Source organism: Pelobates fuscus, chromosome 6 (genome assembly GCF_036172605.1).
Source record: "Pelobates fuscus isolate aPelFus1 chromosome 6, aPelFus1.pri, whole genome shotgun sequence".
Classification (NCBI taxonomy): domain Eukaryota; kingdom Metazoa; phylum Chordata; class Amphibia; order Anura; family Pelobatidae; genus Pelobates; species Pelobates fuscus.
In genome coordinates this window covers 78,438,586-78,459,955 of record NC_086322.1, presented here as the reverse complement: position 1 = coordinate 78,459,955, position 21,370 = coordinate 78,438,586, and the positions used below count along the sequence as shown (strand labels likewise).

Here is a 21,370-nt window from a genome sequence, read left to right as displayed (position 1 = left end):
TCTTGGAATGATCAGAAAGTATTATATAGACCTGCAGACTTAAATTCGTGACCTGCTAAATTAAACCCAGATTATGCTGCGTAAATCCTGTCTTAACCTGCATTAACCCACAATTGCATTATTAAACCTACAGTCACTGTATTAAAACACTGCACCATATATACAATTATTATTTCCCCCACCATATGCACAACAACTATCGAAACACACTGTAGCCTCTGTACACACACACTACAGTCCATATTTTAAATACATGCACGCTACAGCCCATATATATGTTCACATGACACATTTATACTCACACTACAATCTCTATACACACACATGAACATTACACACAACCACTATTTACAGTCCCTAAACACACACACACACACTACCACCCCTGTACATACACACTACAGCTCCGATACACTTTGAGGTGGTGTGCGCGTCACACCCTCTTTGTCCCCAACCCCTCCTACTGCTCTGCCTATAAATACCCAAAAGTAATCTTTTTTCCCTGTCCGGCCATGCTCATGGGTGAGGACCAGGGGGGACATTAGTTCCTCCCTTTAATTAATTCGGGTCCCCACCCACTGCTCATGGTGATTGAACAGCATTACACTCAATAAAGTGGCTGCTCATTGTAAAAAAAAAAAAATAGGCCCCCACTCCCCAAATCAATTAAAGGGGGACATGGTGGGGCATCTTCTAAAATAATTAACCTGTGCCCCGCTAGTGGGGGCTATTCAATGGAATAGTGACCTAGGGTCCCCCACCCCAGCCCCCACCCATGATTGGCGGGTGGGGGCCATAAGTAATAAAGGAGAGGGGGCATACTGCCTCCCCCCATCCCCCACCCGTGAGTGGTGGGTGGGGGCCCTAAGTATCAATGGGGGGACCTATTGGGGGACTTTTTTTTTTTGAGCAGCCACTTTATTGAGTGTTATGCTGTTCAATCGCCATTGTGCATGCTAGAAGCCTCTATGTAAAAATCAATGGTAACCACCTGTGTTTGTGCAGTGATTGCCTTCCATTTACTTCACTGACAAGTCATTTTAATTATGCTACCAACTACATTTCATTATTACTGGTATACCACTGGTTAAATGGTTACTCCAGCCACCATGACTATTTCTGTTTTTAGAAGTGGTCATGTAGCAACAAATCAGCTTGAAACACTGAACATACAGAGTTATCAGGACTTTTGTGCCAGGAGTTAGTTGCACCCCCATCAGACGTGACTGGAACTCTGTTCTGGGCAGCTTAATGTAATTTTGTACAAACTGACGACAGATGTAATCCGCTACTACCCTTGCAACCTGTGCTTGGAGAGCATCTGGGGAAGCCTATATCACCTCTGTTCATATAATAATGTAACCGTAAATATTACACTAAAAATACTGTCCACATGCAGACCTAGAGTTAAAAGTCATAAAAAAATAATGTACTAACATAAAACTCACATTAACATTGAGCAGAGTACTTTTCAATTTACCCATTAAAAAAAATTAAGTCTTTTAAATGTGGTCAATGTTTTTTTTCCAGAGTCACCTTTTATATTAAATATTCCATATTTGAAAACCAAGGCACATATTTACCTTGAATTGCACAATAACTGAAGTGTTGAAGCATCCTGAGGGATAGTTCAAAGAAATTCTCGAATCCATACTCAGCTTTATGGATAATCCTTTTCTGAAAACAGTAAAATTCTCCTTACGCAAACATGAAACCACTGCAAATATGCCAAGTTTGTAAACTTTCACCTCTGCAAAACTCCCCTGCTTGGAAAAAAAGAAACATCCTAAATAAATCATATAAAATGCAGTTTGTTGAAAATGTTTTGTAGACTTAAAAAAAAGACATGTATGAGGAATAATACAAGAGGAACCTTGTTCATACTCAAACCATCTCAAAACTCACTGCATGCTATGAACTGTGGCAACCATTTTATTTTTGAGCTCCATCTGTTTTATTTTTTTATTTTTTTCTGCTTGGCAGCATGAGAAGGGGAAAAAAAAGAAGGAAAAGAATGGGAAAAGGAAAGGAAAAGGTAAAGGAAGAAAATGAAAAAAGAGAAAAAGAAAATATAAATTCTACTGTTTTTGATTGAGATAGATTCTTTGCAATTAGTGTAATTTCCTACCTATTGGTACCAGGAATACCCCTTTTCCTTGTTCTTTTTTTATTATTACACTTATTTTGCTGATGAGTGATATTATACCTTGCTACTATTGCTGCAGTTTTTGTTAGGTATTGTTATTCTCATCTATTCGCCCTTAATTGTTATTTTCTAATTTTTATATTTTATTTATAGATTTAGTTTGGGCATGATTATACACTTTTCAAAATGTCAGCACGAAGATCAAAAAAAAATCCAGAGTATCTGATTATAAGCTCCATTTAACTCATTCATAGAAAGAGCAACCATCTATAGTTTATTTATTTTGGGTTTTTGCTCTCTCTCTTATTTTGTTTTGCATTATTAATATTGTTTGCCATCCATCCTGTTTTTAATTTACACATTTTGCTGGTACTCCCCTACTACCAGAATCAATGTAACCTTTGACCGTTTAATGGGAATTATAATTTAAAAATAATTAAAATGTAATTAAATGGGAATTATTATTATTATTATTATTATTATTATTATTATTATTTTATGAGGGCACTATTGTCTTCTGGAGTTTTTTCTCCCTTTTAAGATAATTAGATTTTTTCTTAATTCATAGTGTGGCAGATAATTCCTTTAATTTTATTATTAGCCCCATATTATGTTTCCAAAAATATGGGGTTGATTGGAGCTTCCAGCCATATCCAACATTATCCATGAAACATCTATTGGAGATTTTATGTTGTGTTTCATGACAATCCAACCTCCAGGTCTGTCACTGAATAATATTTCCTGCATAACTTCGTAGACACAATAAATCGACCACTTACTTTCTTTGTTCTTATATTGGTAGAACTTAAACAGGCGGTTTTGCCTTTGTTGACAACCCTGCCTACGCTTGTTGGATGTTCCCCTATACATAGTAATTCAGTCTTTTGACCCTACCTCCTGGCTTTTTTCTGCCCCTAGTATCCTCAGTGATTATGGAACAATAATTGCTTTAGATGCCAATTCTCGCGCCTGCCTCATTCACTTATTGGTGCTTTTAGTGTTGATATTTTTTTATTTTATTAACTCTGCCTCCTTATTTCAGTATTTACGATAGGGCTCCTGGTTCTAACTTTACTTGAGTTACCGCCAATCCTTACATGACATATCAATTGGCTAGTTTCTGTATCCAATTACATCCAAGACCATGCTATTTAAATCACGAGGTTGATATCCTCACTTGAAGAGCTGACTGACTGGCAAAACCATTGTTAAGGCTCGGCTCATTCCTTTGCTTTGTCAGTGTAATAGTTAAATGGTGATGTCTAACCAATATCTTTAGATAACAACACTATTTCAGAAATACTTTTTTTTTCTACATATGTATTCCATTTAAGCAATGGAAGCCTTCTCTTAGTTTTTAGATATTTTAGTTTTAGTTAAGTATCTGCAGTTATGGTGCCCATGAAGGCAAGGTTTAGATCAAAGTTAGATTGACCTATTTACTTTAGGTGCCCTCAAAGGCATGGAGTCTAGTTTGTAGCTTTTAATTATATTAGCTCCATATTAGTCTTATATATTAAGTCTGAGCAGGAACCTAGTTTATTTACATCACTACTTAAAGGGACAGTTTAGGCACCATAATAACTTAATCTAAATTAAGTTGTTATGGTGACAGGAGGCCCATGGGGCAACTCTTACCCCAAGGTTTAAATTGTTTAATTCCAAAGTTGCCTCCAGCAGCGATCTAACCTCCCAACAGAGTGGCATCCGGCTTCTGAAATTTCAGTTTCAGGAAACACAAAGAGCCTCTAGGCAGGAGTGCCGCTGATTGTTCGAAAGCAGTCAGCTAACCTTCTCAGCCAATCAGTGACTCCCCATTCACAAAACTGGCTTGGAAAGAAATGTACCTTTTCCAAGCTAACTTTGTAAATGGGAAGACACTTATTGGCTAAGAGTGCTAGCTGTCTGCTCTCAGCCAATCAGCAGTCCCTCTGCCTGGCGGCACTCTGCGTTTCCTGAAATGCGGTGCTGGGGGGTAAGGGTCGTGGGATTAGAACACAACTAGAGGCAACTTTGGAGGTAAACCATTTGAGAACTGTTTAACCCCTTGAGGTTAGAGTGCCCTGGGGGCCTCCTGGCAACATACCAACTTAATTTAGATTACATTGTTTTGGTGCCTGGAGTGAATCTTTAAGCTACTCTTCAAGGGTAGATTCAATACTTTCAGAATACTTGTTACATTGCAGCCATGTGATACTGTGTCCTTTTGACTAAAATATATTGAACCATCTTAAACTTAATCCTGCAGTTCCATTCAAACCATAGACTATCTCTCATTTAAGTTCACTAGGTTGCAATTCATGTTAATACACATGATGTATGTATTTTGCTTTCGTGTCAATTTGTTTTAAGTGATTTTTAACTGCATCTTATTAATAGTTAGGTTTTTAATTCCAGTTTTTCACTACCAGCCTTTCTGGACAACTTAGTTGTCTTTTGCTTACATGAAACCAAGAGAAGAATTATGGCTGGGAATTGGTTGAGGAGTGTGCAGGGGAAAGGTATCGTTATATTTGCCTTTTGTTTCTCTGTACACATGTAAGTTTCCGAGTAAGAAGAATTGAATAGTTTTTTTTTTTTTACCGTAACTTTGTAATTGGATTTTAACATACATTCTTGTGATAGCTTTTATAAGTTTGAACTGGCAAAACATTAGTAATGCTCACATTTTAGATGACCTCCAACACTTCCCTTTATATTAGTGTGTGTGTGTACTTCTGCAATTTTCTCAATCAGCTGATCTTATTAACCCCTTAAGGACACATGACATGTGTGACATGTCATGATTCCCTTTTATTCCAGGAGTTTGGTCCTTAAGGGGTTAAAGGAACACTGAAGACACATAATGCACTTCCTCTTGCTTTGAAATGAGCTGTACTACATAGAAACATAGAAACATAGAAACATAGAAACATAGAAACATAGAATGTGACGGCAGATAAGAACCATTCGGCCCATCTAGTCTGCCCAAATTTCTAAATACTTTTATTAGTCCCTGGCCTTATCTTATAGTTAGGATAGCCTTATGCCTATCCCACGCATGCTTAAACTCGTTTACTGTGTTAACCGCTACCACTTCAGCTGGAAGGCTATTCCATGCATCCACTACCCTCTCCGTAAAGAAATACTTCCGGATATTTTTTTTTAAACCTTTGTCCCTCTAATTTAAGACTATGTCCTCTTGTTGTGGTAGTTTTTCTTGTTTTAAATATAGTCTCCTCCTTTACTGTGTTGATTCCCTTTATGTATTTAAATGTTTCTATCATATCCCTCCTGTCTCGTCTTTCCTCCAAGCTATACATGTTAAGATCCTTTAACCTTTCCAGGTAAGTTTTATCCTGCAATCCATGAACCAGTTTAGTAGCCCTTCTCTGAACTCTCTCTAAGGTATCAATATCCTTCTGAAGATACGGTCTCCAGTTCTGCATACAATACTCCAAGTGATGTCTCACCAGTGTTCTGTACAATGGCATGAGCACTTCCCTCTTTCTACTGCTAATGCCTCTCCCTATACAACCAAGCATGCTGCTAGCATTTCCTGCTGCTCTATTACATTGTCTGCCTACCTTTAAGTCATCAGAAATAATCACCCCTAAATCCCTTTCCTCAGATGTTGAGGTTAGGACTCTATCAAATATTCTGTACTCTGCCCTTGGGTTTTTACGTCCAAGATGCATTATCTTGCACTTATCCACATTAAATATCAGTTGCAACAACTCTGACCATTTTTCTAGTTTACCTAAATCATTAGCCATTTGGCTTATCCCTCTTGGAACATCAACCCTGTTACATATCTTAGTATCATCTACAAAAAGACATACAGAAAGTATAGTAACATATTATAAAGAAGACAAAAATATAAGTACAGGAAATTCATAAGCATACAATAAAAGAAAAGTACATGATTGTAGAATTTGACCAATATCATAGGCTAACTATTGTATGTGTGTATGATGGTAAAATCTTTTTTGAAAAAAATAAAACCAAAGCAACATTAAGAGTTAAGGTCCAGTAGAACTATAATCACAACACCAAAGCTCTATATCACCTTGAAATTGCGTATAGCTTTGATTCTGCAGAATGTGTATAAAGTGACAAATTTCTATTGCAAAGTGATAAGACAACTAACGGAAGCCCCCACTCACCTTATGGTTACCGTGGTAGCCATCTAATAAATTTGGTGTTAAGTAACTCGCTTGGAGATTTTCATCATTTGCTTTAACCATCACATCTTTGTAATTTCCTCTATAACGAGAGTTAAATGGAATCGAAACACTTAATGGAAATGGAATTTTAAGATTGGCATCTTTACTCCAAATACCTAGCACGCTGCTGACCAACTCTTCGGAATCAGACACCACTAGAGAACTGATGTCATCCATAAGTCTACATTCTATTTGTTCCAAAATGAGTGGGGGTGCTTTGATAAAACAGGCCAATCTCTGTTCTTTGTCGTAATCTGATTTCAACATATATCTGCAGGGGGAAAAAAAAGATGCTTAGACGACAATGTTATTTACAGACAGATATATGTGCTTGGGCTTTTATTTATTTATATTAAAGGATAAATTATATAGTGTTTGTGATAAATATAACCAAACTTATCTTGGCTTATATTAGGCTGGTGAAATAGCTCAGTGGGCTAATGCATCAGCAGAATCTGTTCTAATACTCAGGGTTGAGTCAGCCCTTCATCCTTCCGAGGTAGATAAAATAAGTACCATTAAATTGGGTGATAGTAACAACCCCTGGATGTTGGGCTAAGGTAACATCCCCAGGATGTACTTGGAAACCAGAGTAATCTGAATGTACCTTTCCTGGTTAAATACTTTGTTATTATTAGATGGAAATTCCAGCCACCTGTATTTGCCTGGATAATTGATCAGATAAACAAAGAACCAGGTTGTTTATTTAAAAACAACTTTAGTTAATACATTTTACAACATAATGCTAAGATCGTTTTATCTGATTTCGAGCTAAATACAAAGAACATCTTAATGCTACTATTTAACCCCTTAGGGACACATGACGGAAATATTCCATCATGATTCCCTTTTATTCCAGAAGGTGTGTCCTTAAGGGGTTAATTGCTCTGTATACACAAGTAAAGTTAACCACACAGCATTGCTTCTGTGCCAACTTGTCAGATTAGGGTTCATTTTCTACAGTAAGAAACTCAAGGGGAATTTTATGCAAATTTCAAATTTAAGATCAAAATAGCCAACCTGGAAAAAAAGTTGGCCATGCTCTTAGTTTAGATACGCGAGCCTATTTGATATTCAATTTGAATTCACTTTGAATTCTCACTTCAGTAAAAAACTCTGTTAGTGTAGTATTTGAAATCAATTAAAAATAAACTTTCTTCACTCGCACAAAGATAAAAATAGGCCTATTACCAAACTTGTTTAAATTAGCTTTGCCATGCATTACATTACACTTATTTCAATTGATTTGTAATACTACACTATAGCAGTATGACTTTTTGGTTGTTGTTTCCTTTTTTTTTTTTTCTTTCTTTTTTTTTTTTTGCGTTCTGTATTAATAGTTAATTTGTATATGAGGTTGTGTCTATATATCCACATTTCCACAGTCAAGGATATTGAATATAGTGTGATACATTCAGGAATTTAAAACAAAAATAAAGTGAATTTTACATTTTAACTGAAAAACATAGGTGACTTTTTTTGTTTTCCTTTAAGCTATTTTGGACCTTAAATGTTAAATTTAGTTTCCTGACAATTCATACTTGAATAACCCTGCATATGTATTATATGCTGTAATAATAATTTTAAACAGCCTTTTTTGTTTTAAATATCGGTGCTGTGGCATTGTGTTGCACTGTAAAAAGTTTTAATATATTTACTTAAAAAAAACAAAAAAAAACACAATATCCAAATGTTTACTTACTGTTTATAAGTCCAGTGTTTTGATTCAATCATAGGCTGTTTTGAGAGATTTGGCTCTGTACTATTAACATGCAACTCGATTCTATTTTCTTTATCGGAGTCAGCAGAGTCAGAGTCATTTTGTTGCTTTATGTTATTTAGCTGTTGCTTATCATTCACAATTTGTTCTGTCAATGGTTGTAAATGTTCTTCGTTTCCTGAAATGATATCTGTATTTCCTATAAAGTTTAGATCTTGATGGTATTCATCTTCAGGAGAAATAGAATGTGTCTTAATAAAAGGTGAGACATTCATTACTGTTACCGCGCTGACACCTTCATCGCATTGTTCATTACATTTACCAGCTTCTTCCAAATTAATCTTTTCTGAGGCTTTATGATACTGGCTGGTATCAGTGATTGCCTTGCCCACTGTGCTTCCATCAACAAAATCCTCTTTAGTTTCATACCTGGTAACATTTGACTTTTCTGTTTGGTTTGTACTGTATTGAGTGCTGACCATGTTCAGTTGTTCTTCTGCTAGTTTTAGGTGTTGTGCTGTATCACTCAGTATTTGACTGATGGAGGTAAGGTAGTGTGTGTCTTCTGCATTAACAAAAAACACCGTTTTAAAACAAAAATAATAATGCATAATATCAATTTTACTCTTTGGTTCCCAACACAAAGCATTACTTTGCAAGCAGAAGTTTAAACTTAAAGGGACACTATAGTCACCTGAATAACTTCAGCTTAATGAGGTTGTTCAGGTAAGAACTATAGCTCCCTGCGGCCTTTCTCATGTAAACACTGTATTTTTTTTGAGAAAATACAGTGTTTAGATTGAAAGCTAGGAACACCTCCAGCTGGAAAAAAAAAGTTGTCCATGCTCTTAGTTTAGATACGCAAGCCTATTTGATATTCAATTTTAATTCACTTTGAATTCTCACTTCAGTAAAAAAATCTGTTAGTAGTTCAGAGTGAACCAGAGGGACTTTGGAATTGATGGAGGCATAATATGCCCCCATCCACTCAGATCTGCTGTGCACGAGCATCCTGTGAGTCAGTATCTCCTCCCGCTGCATGCAGACACTGAACTTTCCTCATAGAGATTAATTGATTCAATTCATCTCTATGAGGTGATGCTGATTGGCCAGGGTTGTGTTAGAATCATGCTGACTCTGCCCCTGATCTGCCTCTTTGTCACTCTCAGCCAATCCTATGAGAAAGCATTGTGATTGGATCAGGCCACCACATGTCAGCAGACTGCTTGTTTTTCTGAGTCTAACAGCATTGGATAATACACATAGTTATAAATTCAGTGAGATTGCCCTGCTTCTATGCAGTAAAATTAGCTTACCTCTATGAAAATAATGAATACAATAGTTATAACAAACATAAATGAACATGAAAGAACATTGAAAAGAAAAACCTTGTTTCGAAATTCTGGAGAGGCTTTCAGTGGGACAGTCACGATTTTGTGGTCCTGTGCCACCATCCCTCTTAAGTTTCCTGGTGACCTACATCTGAGGACACCAGGGGACTGTCACTAGACAGCACAGCCCAAGTGCATTATTAGATGCACCCGCGCTGTGCAGCAGGCACTAAGACCATGGAGGTTCTACCTGCATGGACCTGAAGGCTACAGGCCAACCAGACAGGCTGTCAGTGGGCTTGCTAGTGATGTTGTTCACATCACTGGTGACAGCACCTCAGGGCCCTACCCACCTCTTCCCGATTTCCTTTTTTACAATTGTTGTGAAGTATGTGTTGGCGTGTTTAAAAGTTCATCTTGATTATTACTCTGCTCTTCTCCCCTAAATAATCTTACCTCTATTCCAGTGTCGAGAGGCTTCATTGCCACAGCTCTGCTCTGCCTCGCAGCCATTTTAGTGCTTCTCATAGAGAAACATCAACTGTAATGCTTTTCTAAAATATCACTAAAGTGAGACTTCAAAGTGAATTTCAAATGTAAGGCCAAAATGGCTGATCTAGAAAAGTTCTCTATGTCTCCTATGCTTTCATTTCAACTACTCAGACCTCAAATTTGATGTTTACTTTGAATTCTCACTTTGGTAAACAACTCTATATGAGAAGTTTTGCCTTCTCCTGTGTGCCTGGGCACAAATTCATCAGGAAGAGCACATGCCTGGCTATTGGAGGTACAACCTTGAAGCTTTATAAAAGAGCCAGTTTCCCCTTCAAAATCTGCACTTTTATGAATTAACAGATTTGTGCATTTTCATGGTCAAAACATGAACAAAAACCCTTAATAATGCTACACAATTTAAAAATAAAACATAATACTCAGCTAAAAAAAATAATAAGCATGAGCTTTTATATGCTTCTTTCAGCTTGAAGGACCTTCAAAACATTGAGTTTGGTTGGTTTGCAATGCCTGTATATATTATGAATGATAACAACCACTTAGCAGGAGATGGTGGGTGTTTTTATTTGGGTCAGAGGTTCTAAATCCATTAGGGCTGGGAGAGTGGGCATGATTTATGGTTAAATTGATTAGATTACAGGATCTGTCAATTGATGTCAAATGTCAGATATTAACGTGTAGCTTTTTAAAAAATGTTTTTATTAGAAGTGTTGGTGTTTATAGCCAGTGAAAATGTATCCGTGTTGCAAAGTTGGTGAAAAGATAACAAAGTCAATAAACTCTCTCAAGGTTCACAAGCCTGCCATCTCTCTTTTATTGTTGCATGCTGGGGTCTAGCGGACCCCAGACGCATATAATTTTTTTAATGGGCACAGTATAAAAGTTCCACCGTAAGTGGCTTGCTAGTTAAGACATAAGTTTCTTTTAATTCTTGAAAAGTGTTACGCTACACGCAGAAGTCATGATCCTCAAATGTTCTTTCTTGTTATTTTGCCAGATTTTGTATTGTGGTCTAAAATGTTCATTTAATGCATAAATTAGTTAGTGGCAGCACTAACATAACTAAGCATAGCAAGGTGGATACAAAGAGGTAACATAACCATTAACTATGAACACTAAAATATCGGAATACTTATATATACTTATATATTTTAGTCACTCATTAAGGTAACTATTATACATTGGGAATCTGAAGGGTGATTGATGTACTTTAATTTTAAGAGATAGTACAGTAAATTCTACCAGTTGCACTGCTATCAATTTAATAGTGTGGCAGTTCAGTTGTAAACTCTTGCAAGCTGTAATGAATTTATAAAATGCAAATATTTTATTAATACATCATTTGGTAATATGATCACTCAGCAGAGATGGTTTATTGCCCATTTTAAGAGATATATTAATGTTAAAATGCATTAAACTAAATCTAGAATTACAGGAAACGCTAACACAGTGACTGCCGGTAAAGCACTCTGGCAAAATGTAGTTAGAGCTGTGGGTGTATTTGCATATGGAAATTCAAGAAGAAATTCAGGAAGAAGTCAATTTTCAAAACTTAAAATAAATTACAGCATGTCAAACTCTGCAATATATTACCGACTGTAAAATTTTTGTTTATCACATTTCCTTCTAGAAAGTAGAAGTAAGCGTGTAATGTGAAAAACTCACAAAGAATGCTATTTAGTTATCTAGATATTATATTCTGTCTATTGAAGTTATAAGGATGATTTCTCATATCCGCTTGACTCTTGCTACCCATGAAGGCTCTTCCAGAAATGCATTTCCAGAGTCTCAAAAAATGCAAATGTAATTCTGCCCATAGGTCCCATTCTGCCCATCACCAAGTGTCAATTTCTGGCATAGTCACTTTTTCCTGCATACCTTACCCCAGTAAATGTTCCATTACATTCATGGTGGTTAGCCTTTCATGTAGGCAATGTTGAACATTTTGCTATTCTTCAACACAAATTCCTCTTTTATATTTAATATAAAACAAATAAGCATATATACAACATTTTAGAGAAGCTTTCTAATAAATAATACACTTAAGTTAATCTGAATGTCATGTGATATAACAATATCATAAGTTAGCATGCCTTTATCATAATATAAAGGAATACTAGCTTGTAAAATAAATATTTTCTTGAATATCTAACAATAACTTAAATAAACAAGACGGACCTTGTAAAGCCATCATTTGTATTAATGAATTCCTATTTTTTCTATACAAGTTAATTTTGTTAACCAAAGCTATTTAGGAATAAATGTTTTTTTTCTTCCCCATATTTTTAACATATGCACTTACTGTGAATAATGATTATAATTTTGTTTTGTTAATGGGACACTATCGGCACCCACGCCACTTCATCTCATTGTCCCCTTAACTCTACAATGTAAAACTTTAACTGCAATGCTGATATTACAGGGTTAAGATTGCCTCTAGTGGCTTTCTCCCAGACAGTCACTAGAGGCACTTTCTGCTGATTCACAGCATTTTACTCTGTGCATGAAGACATCCAGCATCTTAAGATCCCCCATAGGAAAGCATTGAAACATTGATTAAATGATTTCCTATGAGGAAGGCCTAATACATGTGCGGCACTTGCCTTGCATGCACATTAGGTTCTCCTTGGTGCTGATGTTGCAGGAGGTTTCTCGCTGATGGACACAGGTTAGTGACTACAAGGATTATTAAAATCATTGTGTGCCACTGCGATGGGCGCCCGAGGGAGGGGGTGGCAGATGAACCCTTTAGCATTAGGAATACAGCTTTCTTTCCTAACACTAAAGTGTTCCTTTAACTACTTTAGCTTGATTGTTATTGACGAACTTCAAACCTAAGCATGCTTAGCCAGACAATGCAAGTGAAAAATATGCAATATTCAAAAACTGGAGAGAGAGAGACAGTATTTACTGTCACTTTAACTACTACAGAGTCTACCACTAAACCTAATCAGTATTTGGTTGACTTTGTACCTCCCAACATTTCAAATGGGCAAAGATGGGCACTTTCAGTTTAAGGGTGCAAGTAGGGGTGTGCCTATGGTCGGGGTTGTGCTGATAACTTATAGACGACTTATAAATAACAATTTTTGCAACTAAATATAATTCAGAAAAAAAGAGCAAAGTTTCTTATCTGAAAATAAATAGAAAAGAGGGGCAGAGGGATTTGGGCCCAAAATAGAGACACTCGGGAAGTATTTAAATAACGCAAAGGCATTAATATGCATTAAAAAAATAAAACCAAAAAAGGCTAAAAGCTGAAATTTACAAAAACCCTTCACCCAGTGCATCCCCCTACACTACAGTCGATCAATTCTACCTTCGATATAGTATTAGAGTAGAGATTGTAGCCATGTTAGTCCAGTAATGGAGATGTAAAATAAGAGATGAAATGTGTATCTTGTAATACCTTTTTATTGGACTAACAGAATTTTAGAATGACAAGCTTTTGGGAGAACCTCCGTTTCTGGCTCAGAAATGTTTTAATTTTCATATGAATTAATTTCAGTAACTGTATTGATATAAACACATTTATTCTACTTTAACAGCACATTACTGTGCATATTATTGCTGTAGAGATCTGGTATAAATTCAAACACACCAAGAATACTGAGCTCAGAAAAAAGGGACACTGGGATAGAAAAGAGAGAGATTTCAGTCCAAAATAGGAACAGTCCATATGGGCCAATGGGAGGTATGTGGCTATGTAGAGAGATCCTCAGCCTACAGTGCCAGATGTGATAATGAACAAGAATTTATCCTGTTTTGGAATTCACATCCTATCAGGCAAATCCAGCAAATGCAATGAATGAGAATTATGAGAACTGTTAATTTTGTTTGGAACATTATGTATTTACCTCAATAGTATGGCTCTAACTTGCAGAGACTTTTTTTTAGCTACACCTATATTTGTTAAACTGAAAGCAAGACTTCTTTGTCACAAAACAAATATCCTATCGGATAAGCAATTTCTCCCAGCAACATTTTATTTGTATTGCATATTCACAATTTTCCACTAGGGGGAGAGATGTGCTTTGAAAAAGCATTAATCCAATGATTTATATTTTACTCTAAAATGTGCTTATATTAAAGTTCAAAAGCTATAAATCTGTAGAACCTGAGCTTGAACCATTCTCTAAATGAAGTATTTAACTCCATTCACTACCAATGCTGGAAATGATACCCATATGAGAATCATTATGAGAAAGAACTCCCAAGAATAGAGAGTATGATTATGTCTGAGTACTGGAATCCCAAGCAATGTCAAACAAGGGGGCAGTAGGGCAGCAATTTAGGGTGGGCAATGTGATATTGGTTGGCAATGATGTCAATATGGTTAATGTTATGTTAATGAGACACACCCGTGGTTATTCACTAAAGTTAGAACTTTTGGGAATTCAAAGAGAATTTAAAATTGAAAGGGGCACTGTAGACACCCACAGTTCATTGAAATGGTCTGGGTGCAAACTCCGATCACCCTTAACCCTGAGCATGTAATTATTGCAGTTTTTTAAACTGCAATAATTACCTGCTAGGGTTTATTCCTCCTCTAGTGACTGTCTACCAGACAGCTCTAGAGGGACTTCCGGGTGGACAGGCGACTTTTGGTCATTTAAACGATGCTGGATGTCAGAGCCACCAGAATCCCCAAAGGAAAGCAATGAATAATGCTTACCTATGGGGAAATCCTAATGTGAGCGCGGCCATTGTGGATCACGGGCGAAGCTCAGCCAGCGCCGAGGGACGTGGCGCTGGACCCAGGTAAGTGACAGCACCAAATTTGTTTTCCTGGTATAGTTTCCCTTTAAGGTAAATCTAGCCAAACTGGAAAACTAGATTTATTTAACTGCTTGTCCTTTTTTTCCCACAATTGGTCACTTCTCACTGTGGATAAAATAAATAGTTAATGGCTACCCCAAGCCGTCAATAATCTATTTTCCCCATCAATCATCTTTTTTTTGTCTTTCTTTTTTTGTCACAAGGGGCAGAATTAGGAATACCAAAAGTAACAAACATGTTCGGCGTTTGCACTAGTTGTTTGCTTTGTTACAAGTTTGTATGTTGTTTTGGAGATCATCAGTAAGCTTTTTGTGATACCAGGGGCAGAACTCTGAATATCAAACGAAGCAAACATGCTTCAACAGTTGATTGCTACATTATACATTTCAGCACTTTGGAAACAACTGGTTGCACCAAATCAGGCTGAATCACAATTTGGCCAAATCCAACGCGTAAGTCGAGGCGTCATTAGTGACAATGGAGTCGGTGGGAAAAAGAGTCTATGTCACTTTGGAGTGCACAGATCTTGAATGCTCCTTTATACTGAGCAGATCACAGATTGAGATTGCTGTGATCCTTATTATTAAAATTCATGGTTGCAGACAAAGGATACCAGGATTTTAACTGATATCCCAGCGATCCCCTGCCGGTTAACAGTGAATCACAGTAGAGAGAGTGGGAAAGAGTCTGTGCATTGCAGTGTACAGCTCTCCTGCTCAGCTTAAATACCAGGGACTTCAGATAGGGCCGGTGAAAATGATTTTTGCCACCCCAGGCAAAAAAATAAATTTCCGCCCCATTTGCTGCACCCACTCATGCAGACTGATACATACCCAGGCAGACTGACACACACGCACTGACTCATGCAGAATGATACACACATACTGACCCATGCAGAGTGAGACACACACACTGACCCATGCAGACGGTTGCACACTTACTGACACATGCAGACTGATGTGCACACACTGACCCATGGAGACTAACACACACACACACACACTGTCAGGATACACTAATATGCACAGCACACAGAACTTAAAGGGAAACTCCAGTGCCAGAAAAACAATCAGTTTTCCTGGCACTGCAGGTTTCCTCTCCCTCCCACCTCCCATCCCCGGTAGCTGAAGGGGTGAAAACCCCTACAGGTCACTTACCTAAGACCCCGCCGATGTCCCTCGGTGTTGGTTTTGGGTCGGCATTGGTCCTCCCTGTAATCACGTCAGCCGGTGGACGAGACTGATCCCGCCCGTCGTCTGAGGTAACCTAATGCGCATGCGCGGCAATGCCACGCACGCGCATTAGGTCTCCCCATAGGAAAGCATTGAAAAAGATTTTCAATGCTTTCCTATGATGAATTGAGTGACACTGGAGGTCCTCACACAGCGTGAGTAGACAGCCACTAGAGATGAAGTTAACCCTGCAATGTAATTATTGCAGTTTATTAAAAAACTGCAATAATTACAGTTGCAGGGTTAAGAGTAGTGGGAGTTGGCACCCAGACCACTCCAATGAGCAGAAGTGGTCTGGGTGCCTAGAGTGTCCCTTTAAGTAAAAATAATAAAGAAAACCCAAAGGGCGCATTACTGGAAACGCGCTCTCGGATAACCAGAATGGAAACCACGACAGGGCACAGAGAAATGAACCAAAAAGGTTTCAATAGCCTAAGGTGCTCCTAGATTGGCTGCAGAGGAGCATGTGACAAAGGAACATGTGTGTGTGACGTCACACACATGTTCCCAGTGGTTAGGCATTATAAGGGTTACTTAAGAACCTTAAAAAGGTTCGTACTTGCAGCGGCCAGCGGCTCTAATTTTTACAGACCCGGCCGCTGTGTGAGGGGAGGATTGACTGTCAGTGAGACCAGTGAGTGCCGCAGGAGGAGGTGAGTAATCTGTGGCATTCCCATTGCCGTGTGGGAATGCCACCGCAACGGGATGTGCCTGCCGGGTCCCAGTCTGCTCTTTGGCAGGAGAAGACCCTGCAGGTGCCGTGACCAGGGGTAAGTACTCAGTGGCATTCCCCTTTCTATGTGGGAATGCCAACACAACAAGATGTGCCTGCCAGCTCCCAGACTGCTCTCTGGCAGGAGGGGACCCAGCGGGTGGCGTGATACACACACACAATGATGAATGTAGACTGACGTGCGCACACACTGACCCATGCAGACGCACATATTCACACTGACTCATGCGGACACCCATACTGGCCCATGCAGACACATACACTAACACACACACTGATACATACAGACACACACACTGATCCATGCAGACATATACTGACCCATACAGACACACACTTACCCATACAGACACACAGTGATCCATACAGACACACATTAACCTATGCAGACACACACATACAGACACACACTAACCCATACAGACACACACATACAGACTTACACTAACCCATACAGACACACATTGACCCATACATACACACACATACAGACATACACTGACCCATACATACAGACACACATATACAGACAGACACACAATTTTGCCTACAGCAGACTAAATGTTTTGTTTTTTTACAGTAATAACAGTGAGGATGTGGATTATTTTGCCTAAAAATTTTGTTTTCTGAAATTCTTTAGAAAAATAAATGTATGGATATGTCTTGGGGAAAACCAGAATTTTGCAAATAATTAATGCAGGTACTAGCAGCATGTCGGTCTAAAGAGATATTTTAATGCAATTTTGGAATGAAGGAGGATTGTTTTATTTGCCTTCTTGGATCAACAGTAGAAACAAATGTGCGAATAGTTGAACTTGATGGATTTGAGTACATTTCATCAACCTAAATTACCATATTAACAACCTCTGGATGTTGGGCTAAGGTAACATCCCCAGGACGTACTTGGAAACCAGAGTAATCTGAATGTACCTTTCCTGGTTAAATACTTGTTATTATTATTATATTACTATGTGTGTGAATATGGTTAGATAAGGTATTTTGGCTAAATGTGTATATCTTCCTGTGAGTGTTGTTGGCTATATATAGAGCCAAAACATTAAAACCACTGACAGGTGAAGTGAATAACATTGTTTATATTGTTGCAGTTGCACCTGTCAAGGGGTGAGATCTATTAAGAAGAAAGTGAACAGTCAGTTCTTCAATTTCAATATGGCAAGAAAAATGAGTAGTCAAAAAGATCTGAGTGACTTTTGACCAAGGCCATAGAAACATAGAAACATAGCAGATAAGAACCATTCGGCCCATCTAGTATGCCCAATAGATGGCTAGATAGACTAAATGGTGATGGCTAGATAACTTTGTCAGAGCATCTCCAAAAAGGCAAGTATTGTAGGGTGCTGCTAGTATGCAGAGGTTAGTATTAGGGATTGACCGATATTGCTTTTTCACTTTCAGGGCGAATACCAATAATCTGTGGTCTTTCAGGCCGATAGGAAATAACTTGTATGGATATTTTGTACATTTGCCATTTTGACAAAATAAACAATTTCTACACAAATCTGCCGTTAACTGAACATGTTTTTTTTTCCCAAATCTTTCTTTTATTGGTTGGTAAATTACCCCTCCCCCTTACCACTCCTAGATGTAAATTCCTAACTTTCTTATCTCTCTTTCTTAGGCCCAAACCCGCATCCATCCCAGAAGCAGGAAGGCCATTCGATTTTACTAGGCTCCACCCACGCACCCTCCCCTCCTCCCGCCCACACTGGTTCCTTCTAACTATAGCATGCACCTTCAGCTGTTTGGAACCACAGCCAATCACCTCTTTATTACTCTCACATGTTATCAGCTGCTGCAGTTATACTATTAACTCTCTCTGCCATCACATACAAATCTCTCTGCTACCTCTTGTCTCATCCCCCAATTTTAACCTTTAGATTGTAAGCTCACAGGCAGGGTCCTCCACCTGTTGTATTGGTCTGTTCTTATTGTGTTTCTCTCTTCCCTAATTGAATTTGTTGGCACTTTATAAATCCCAGTTATAAAAATAATAATAATAATAATGACAAAGAATTCATGGTATTGCCTTGGCCTCCAAATTCCCCATATATGTGATTTGACATCTATGGGATGTACTGTTACAGCAAATCCTATCCTTAGAGGCCCCACCTTGCTACTTTCAGGTAAGAAAGCTTATTTTTTTTAAAATGGTTTTACTATTTGCAATGGTAAGGGATGTGCCATGGCACTCCTGGCACCATAACCACTACAGTGCACTGTAGTGGTTATGGTGCTTAGAGTATTGCTTTAAATAAAGTCTAAATCAAGCACATTTGTTGGTGTTGTTAACAAGAATACCTGTTAGATAATATAAATGTTTTCTGTTTTTTCTTTTAAGGATAGTTTAAATATTTTTTAGTAAAAAAAACTGTTTGAGTAATACCTAAATCCTTGACTGGTAGAAGGGGATTTAGGACTGGTTTGGGAACCACTTATCTAACTGCTGCCTCAAGATATAGGAAATATTTATTCAAAAAAGGCTACTACTCACTACTTACAGTTTTCTTAATAAATCTCACAGGTTCCTAGATCTTTTATATGGACCACCTCGGAGAAACCAATGCTCCATTGATTGCTTCCTTGACATTAGTAATTAAAGAGTATACACATGTACATTTTATTTCTCATATAATCCCCAAAAATATGCATTTGTCCTAATACAGAATATGAAATGATCACTGAATACAATTTTAGTTCCGTAAAAAGCAGGATAAGAAAAAAAAAATGAATTAGGCATATATGGAATATTGTACTGGAAATATGATAATTCTGGTAATGTCTCTGCTGCATTAATAATATAAAAGACACAGTAATAATTCATTAAATGTGTGCTCTCTTACCATTATTCGAACCAAAGTCCTTGAATTTATTCTGAATTCCTTTTAAAAGATGAAATGTGGACTGTAAACTCTCTGTCGTTCTACTTATCTTGTCGCAGAAGGTCTTGCTGAGGTCATGAATTAACAAAATTAATGAGAATATACACTTTTCCAAGTCTTCATTATTTTTAAGATGAGATCCTTCCAGCAGGTCTTTGACATTTTCATTGTACTGTTTAATATGTGTCAGAATTTGAATTAGACGATCTTCAGTATTTGTGAAATCGGTTGATGCCAACTCCATGCTCAACATGCAGTAATTCAATCCTTATACCAGTCAGGATATTAAAAAAATAAAATACAAAATTCTATATTACTGCTACTAACTTTAATCAGTTATAAGGCATAAGGCTGCTACTAACTTACTAACTACCTACAAGAGCTCTAAGGTTGTTGTTGCTACTGACTCCTGGTTACCACAGTAATGTAAGGAGTGGCACTGATTATATGGTACATAGAGATCAGAGATACCAATTGAAATGATCTTTCTTTGTTGAATGGCATATGTTGTTTTCAATTGTTGCAACACAGTTGACTATATAGTGTGTAAACAGCTATTCAACACAAAATACACCTGGATATGTTTATTTTTCAATCACAGTCAGAAATGTCAATTTTGAGATAAAGATAAAAAATGAATTTCGACTTTTTTATTTTATTAATTATCTGCTTAGAAATGAAATGAGTTTTAGAACAATTTTTTTTAAGAAGAAAAAAAAACACAAAAAAACTAAATGAAAATATAAAAAAAATAATTTATTATCATGTTATGTTGGATGAATCTGGTAACTAGCAGGGGGAATGATTTATTACCTGCTCTTTAATAGACCCATCTGTGTGTAAAATAATCCACTTTCCTTATAACTAAATGCCTGCTGACTGCACAAGTAAAAATACATTATTCCTGTCATCTCAGCCCAACTTTTTTTTAATACTTTAACCTCTTAAGGACCAAACTTCTGGAATAAAAGGGAATCATGACATGTCACACATGTCATGTGTCCTTAAGGGGTTACATTTTTTTTTTTTTATTTATAATTTCTCTACATTAATATTAAATACTGATAATGACTATATTAAATTTAATAGGTAGAACAAGTGTGAAACTCTCACACCTTTAGTAACACCTGCAAATATTGTAATTGCAACTGTAATGATTGTTTTGCAAGAACGAGGGAGACTTATCAGAGTATTCTGTTCCAAAAAGAGCTGCAAAATATGTAAAAGGGGAGGGGTTACTAATGGAAGGTGACTGCTAGTTCCTCTGACAACCCAGGCAACCAAGGGAGAGGAGGGGATGTTGGACTTGGAAAAGTTTGCTGAAGACAAATATGATTGTTTAAAAACAAAAAAAATGTATCACAATGATGAAAGTGCAGTTTCTGTATGAAACATGTCAAAAAAATATATGAATGCTAAATTTGGCCAGGGCTTGCTACTAAAAAAGACTGGACATACTCCATGTTTGAACACCCTGAATTGTCTACTTTGCAATATTATGCCATGATATTCCATGATTGTGTGTAGAGTGAGCTGATTGTGGTGTGGTATTGCATTAATAGGTTGGTTTCAGTTGTGTTTGTAGGGTTACCATGGCAACGCTTTGATAATCTCGGAGCTCATGAGAGCAAGAGAAGGAAGCTGCTCAGCATGCATGAAGGGTGACCGGCTAACTGCCCGATCTCCCCTCTGGCCCATGATGGAACAGAACTCCATATTGGGGCCGGTGCTGCCCTGCATTGGCCGACAGGAGAGATCTCTTGATCTTTACTGCCAGCCTCGGCCCATGGACATCGAGGCCCTCCGGGCAT

General features: G+C 37.5%; 1 protein-coding gene across 2 annotated transcripts in view; it reads right to left on the bottom strand.

The window, feature by feature from the left end:
* The window catches only part of DTHD1 (death domain containing 1), a 46,945-nt gene extending 27,042 nt beyond the window's left edge, over positions 1-19,903 (bottom strand). The window contains exons 1-4 of one of the 2 annotated variants that reach the window (XM_063459907.1): positions 19,521-19,903; positions 8,054-8,636; positions 6,292-6,622; positions 1,584-1,766 (exon numbers count right to left, since the gene is read on the bottom strand). In XM_063459907.1, the coding sequence (XP_063315977.1) occupies positions 1,584-1,766; positions 6,292-6,622; positions 8,054-8,636; positions 19,521-19,812 (1,389 nt within the window). In that variant the 5' untranslated portion in view covers positions 19,813-19,903. The remainder of the gene's footprint in view (positions 1-1,583; positions 1,767-6,291; positions 6,623-8,053; positions 8,637-19,520) is intronic. The other variant, XM_063459908.1, reaches the window with a different exon arrangement.
* Positions 19,904-21,370: the final 1,467 nt, after the last annotated feature.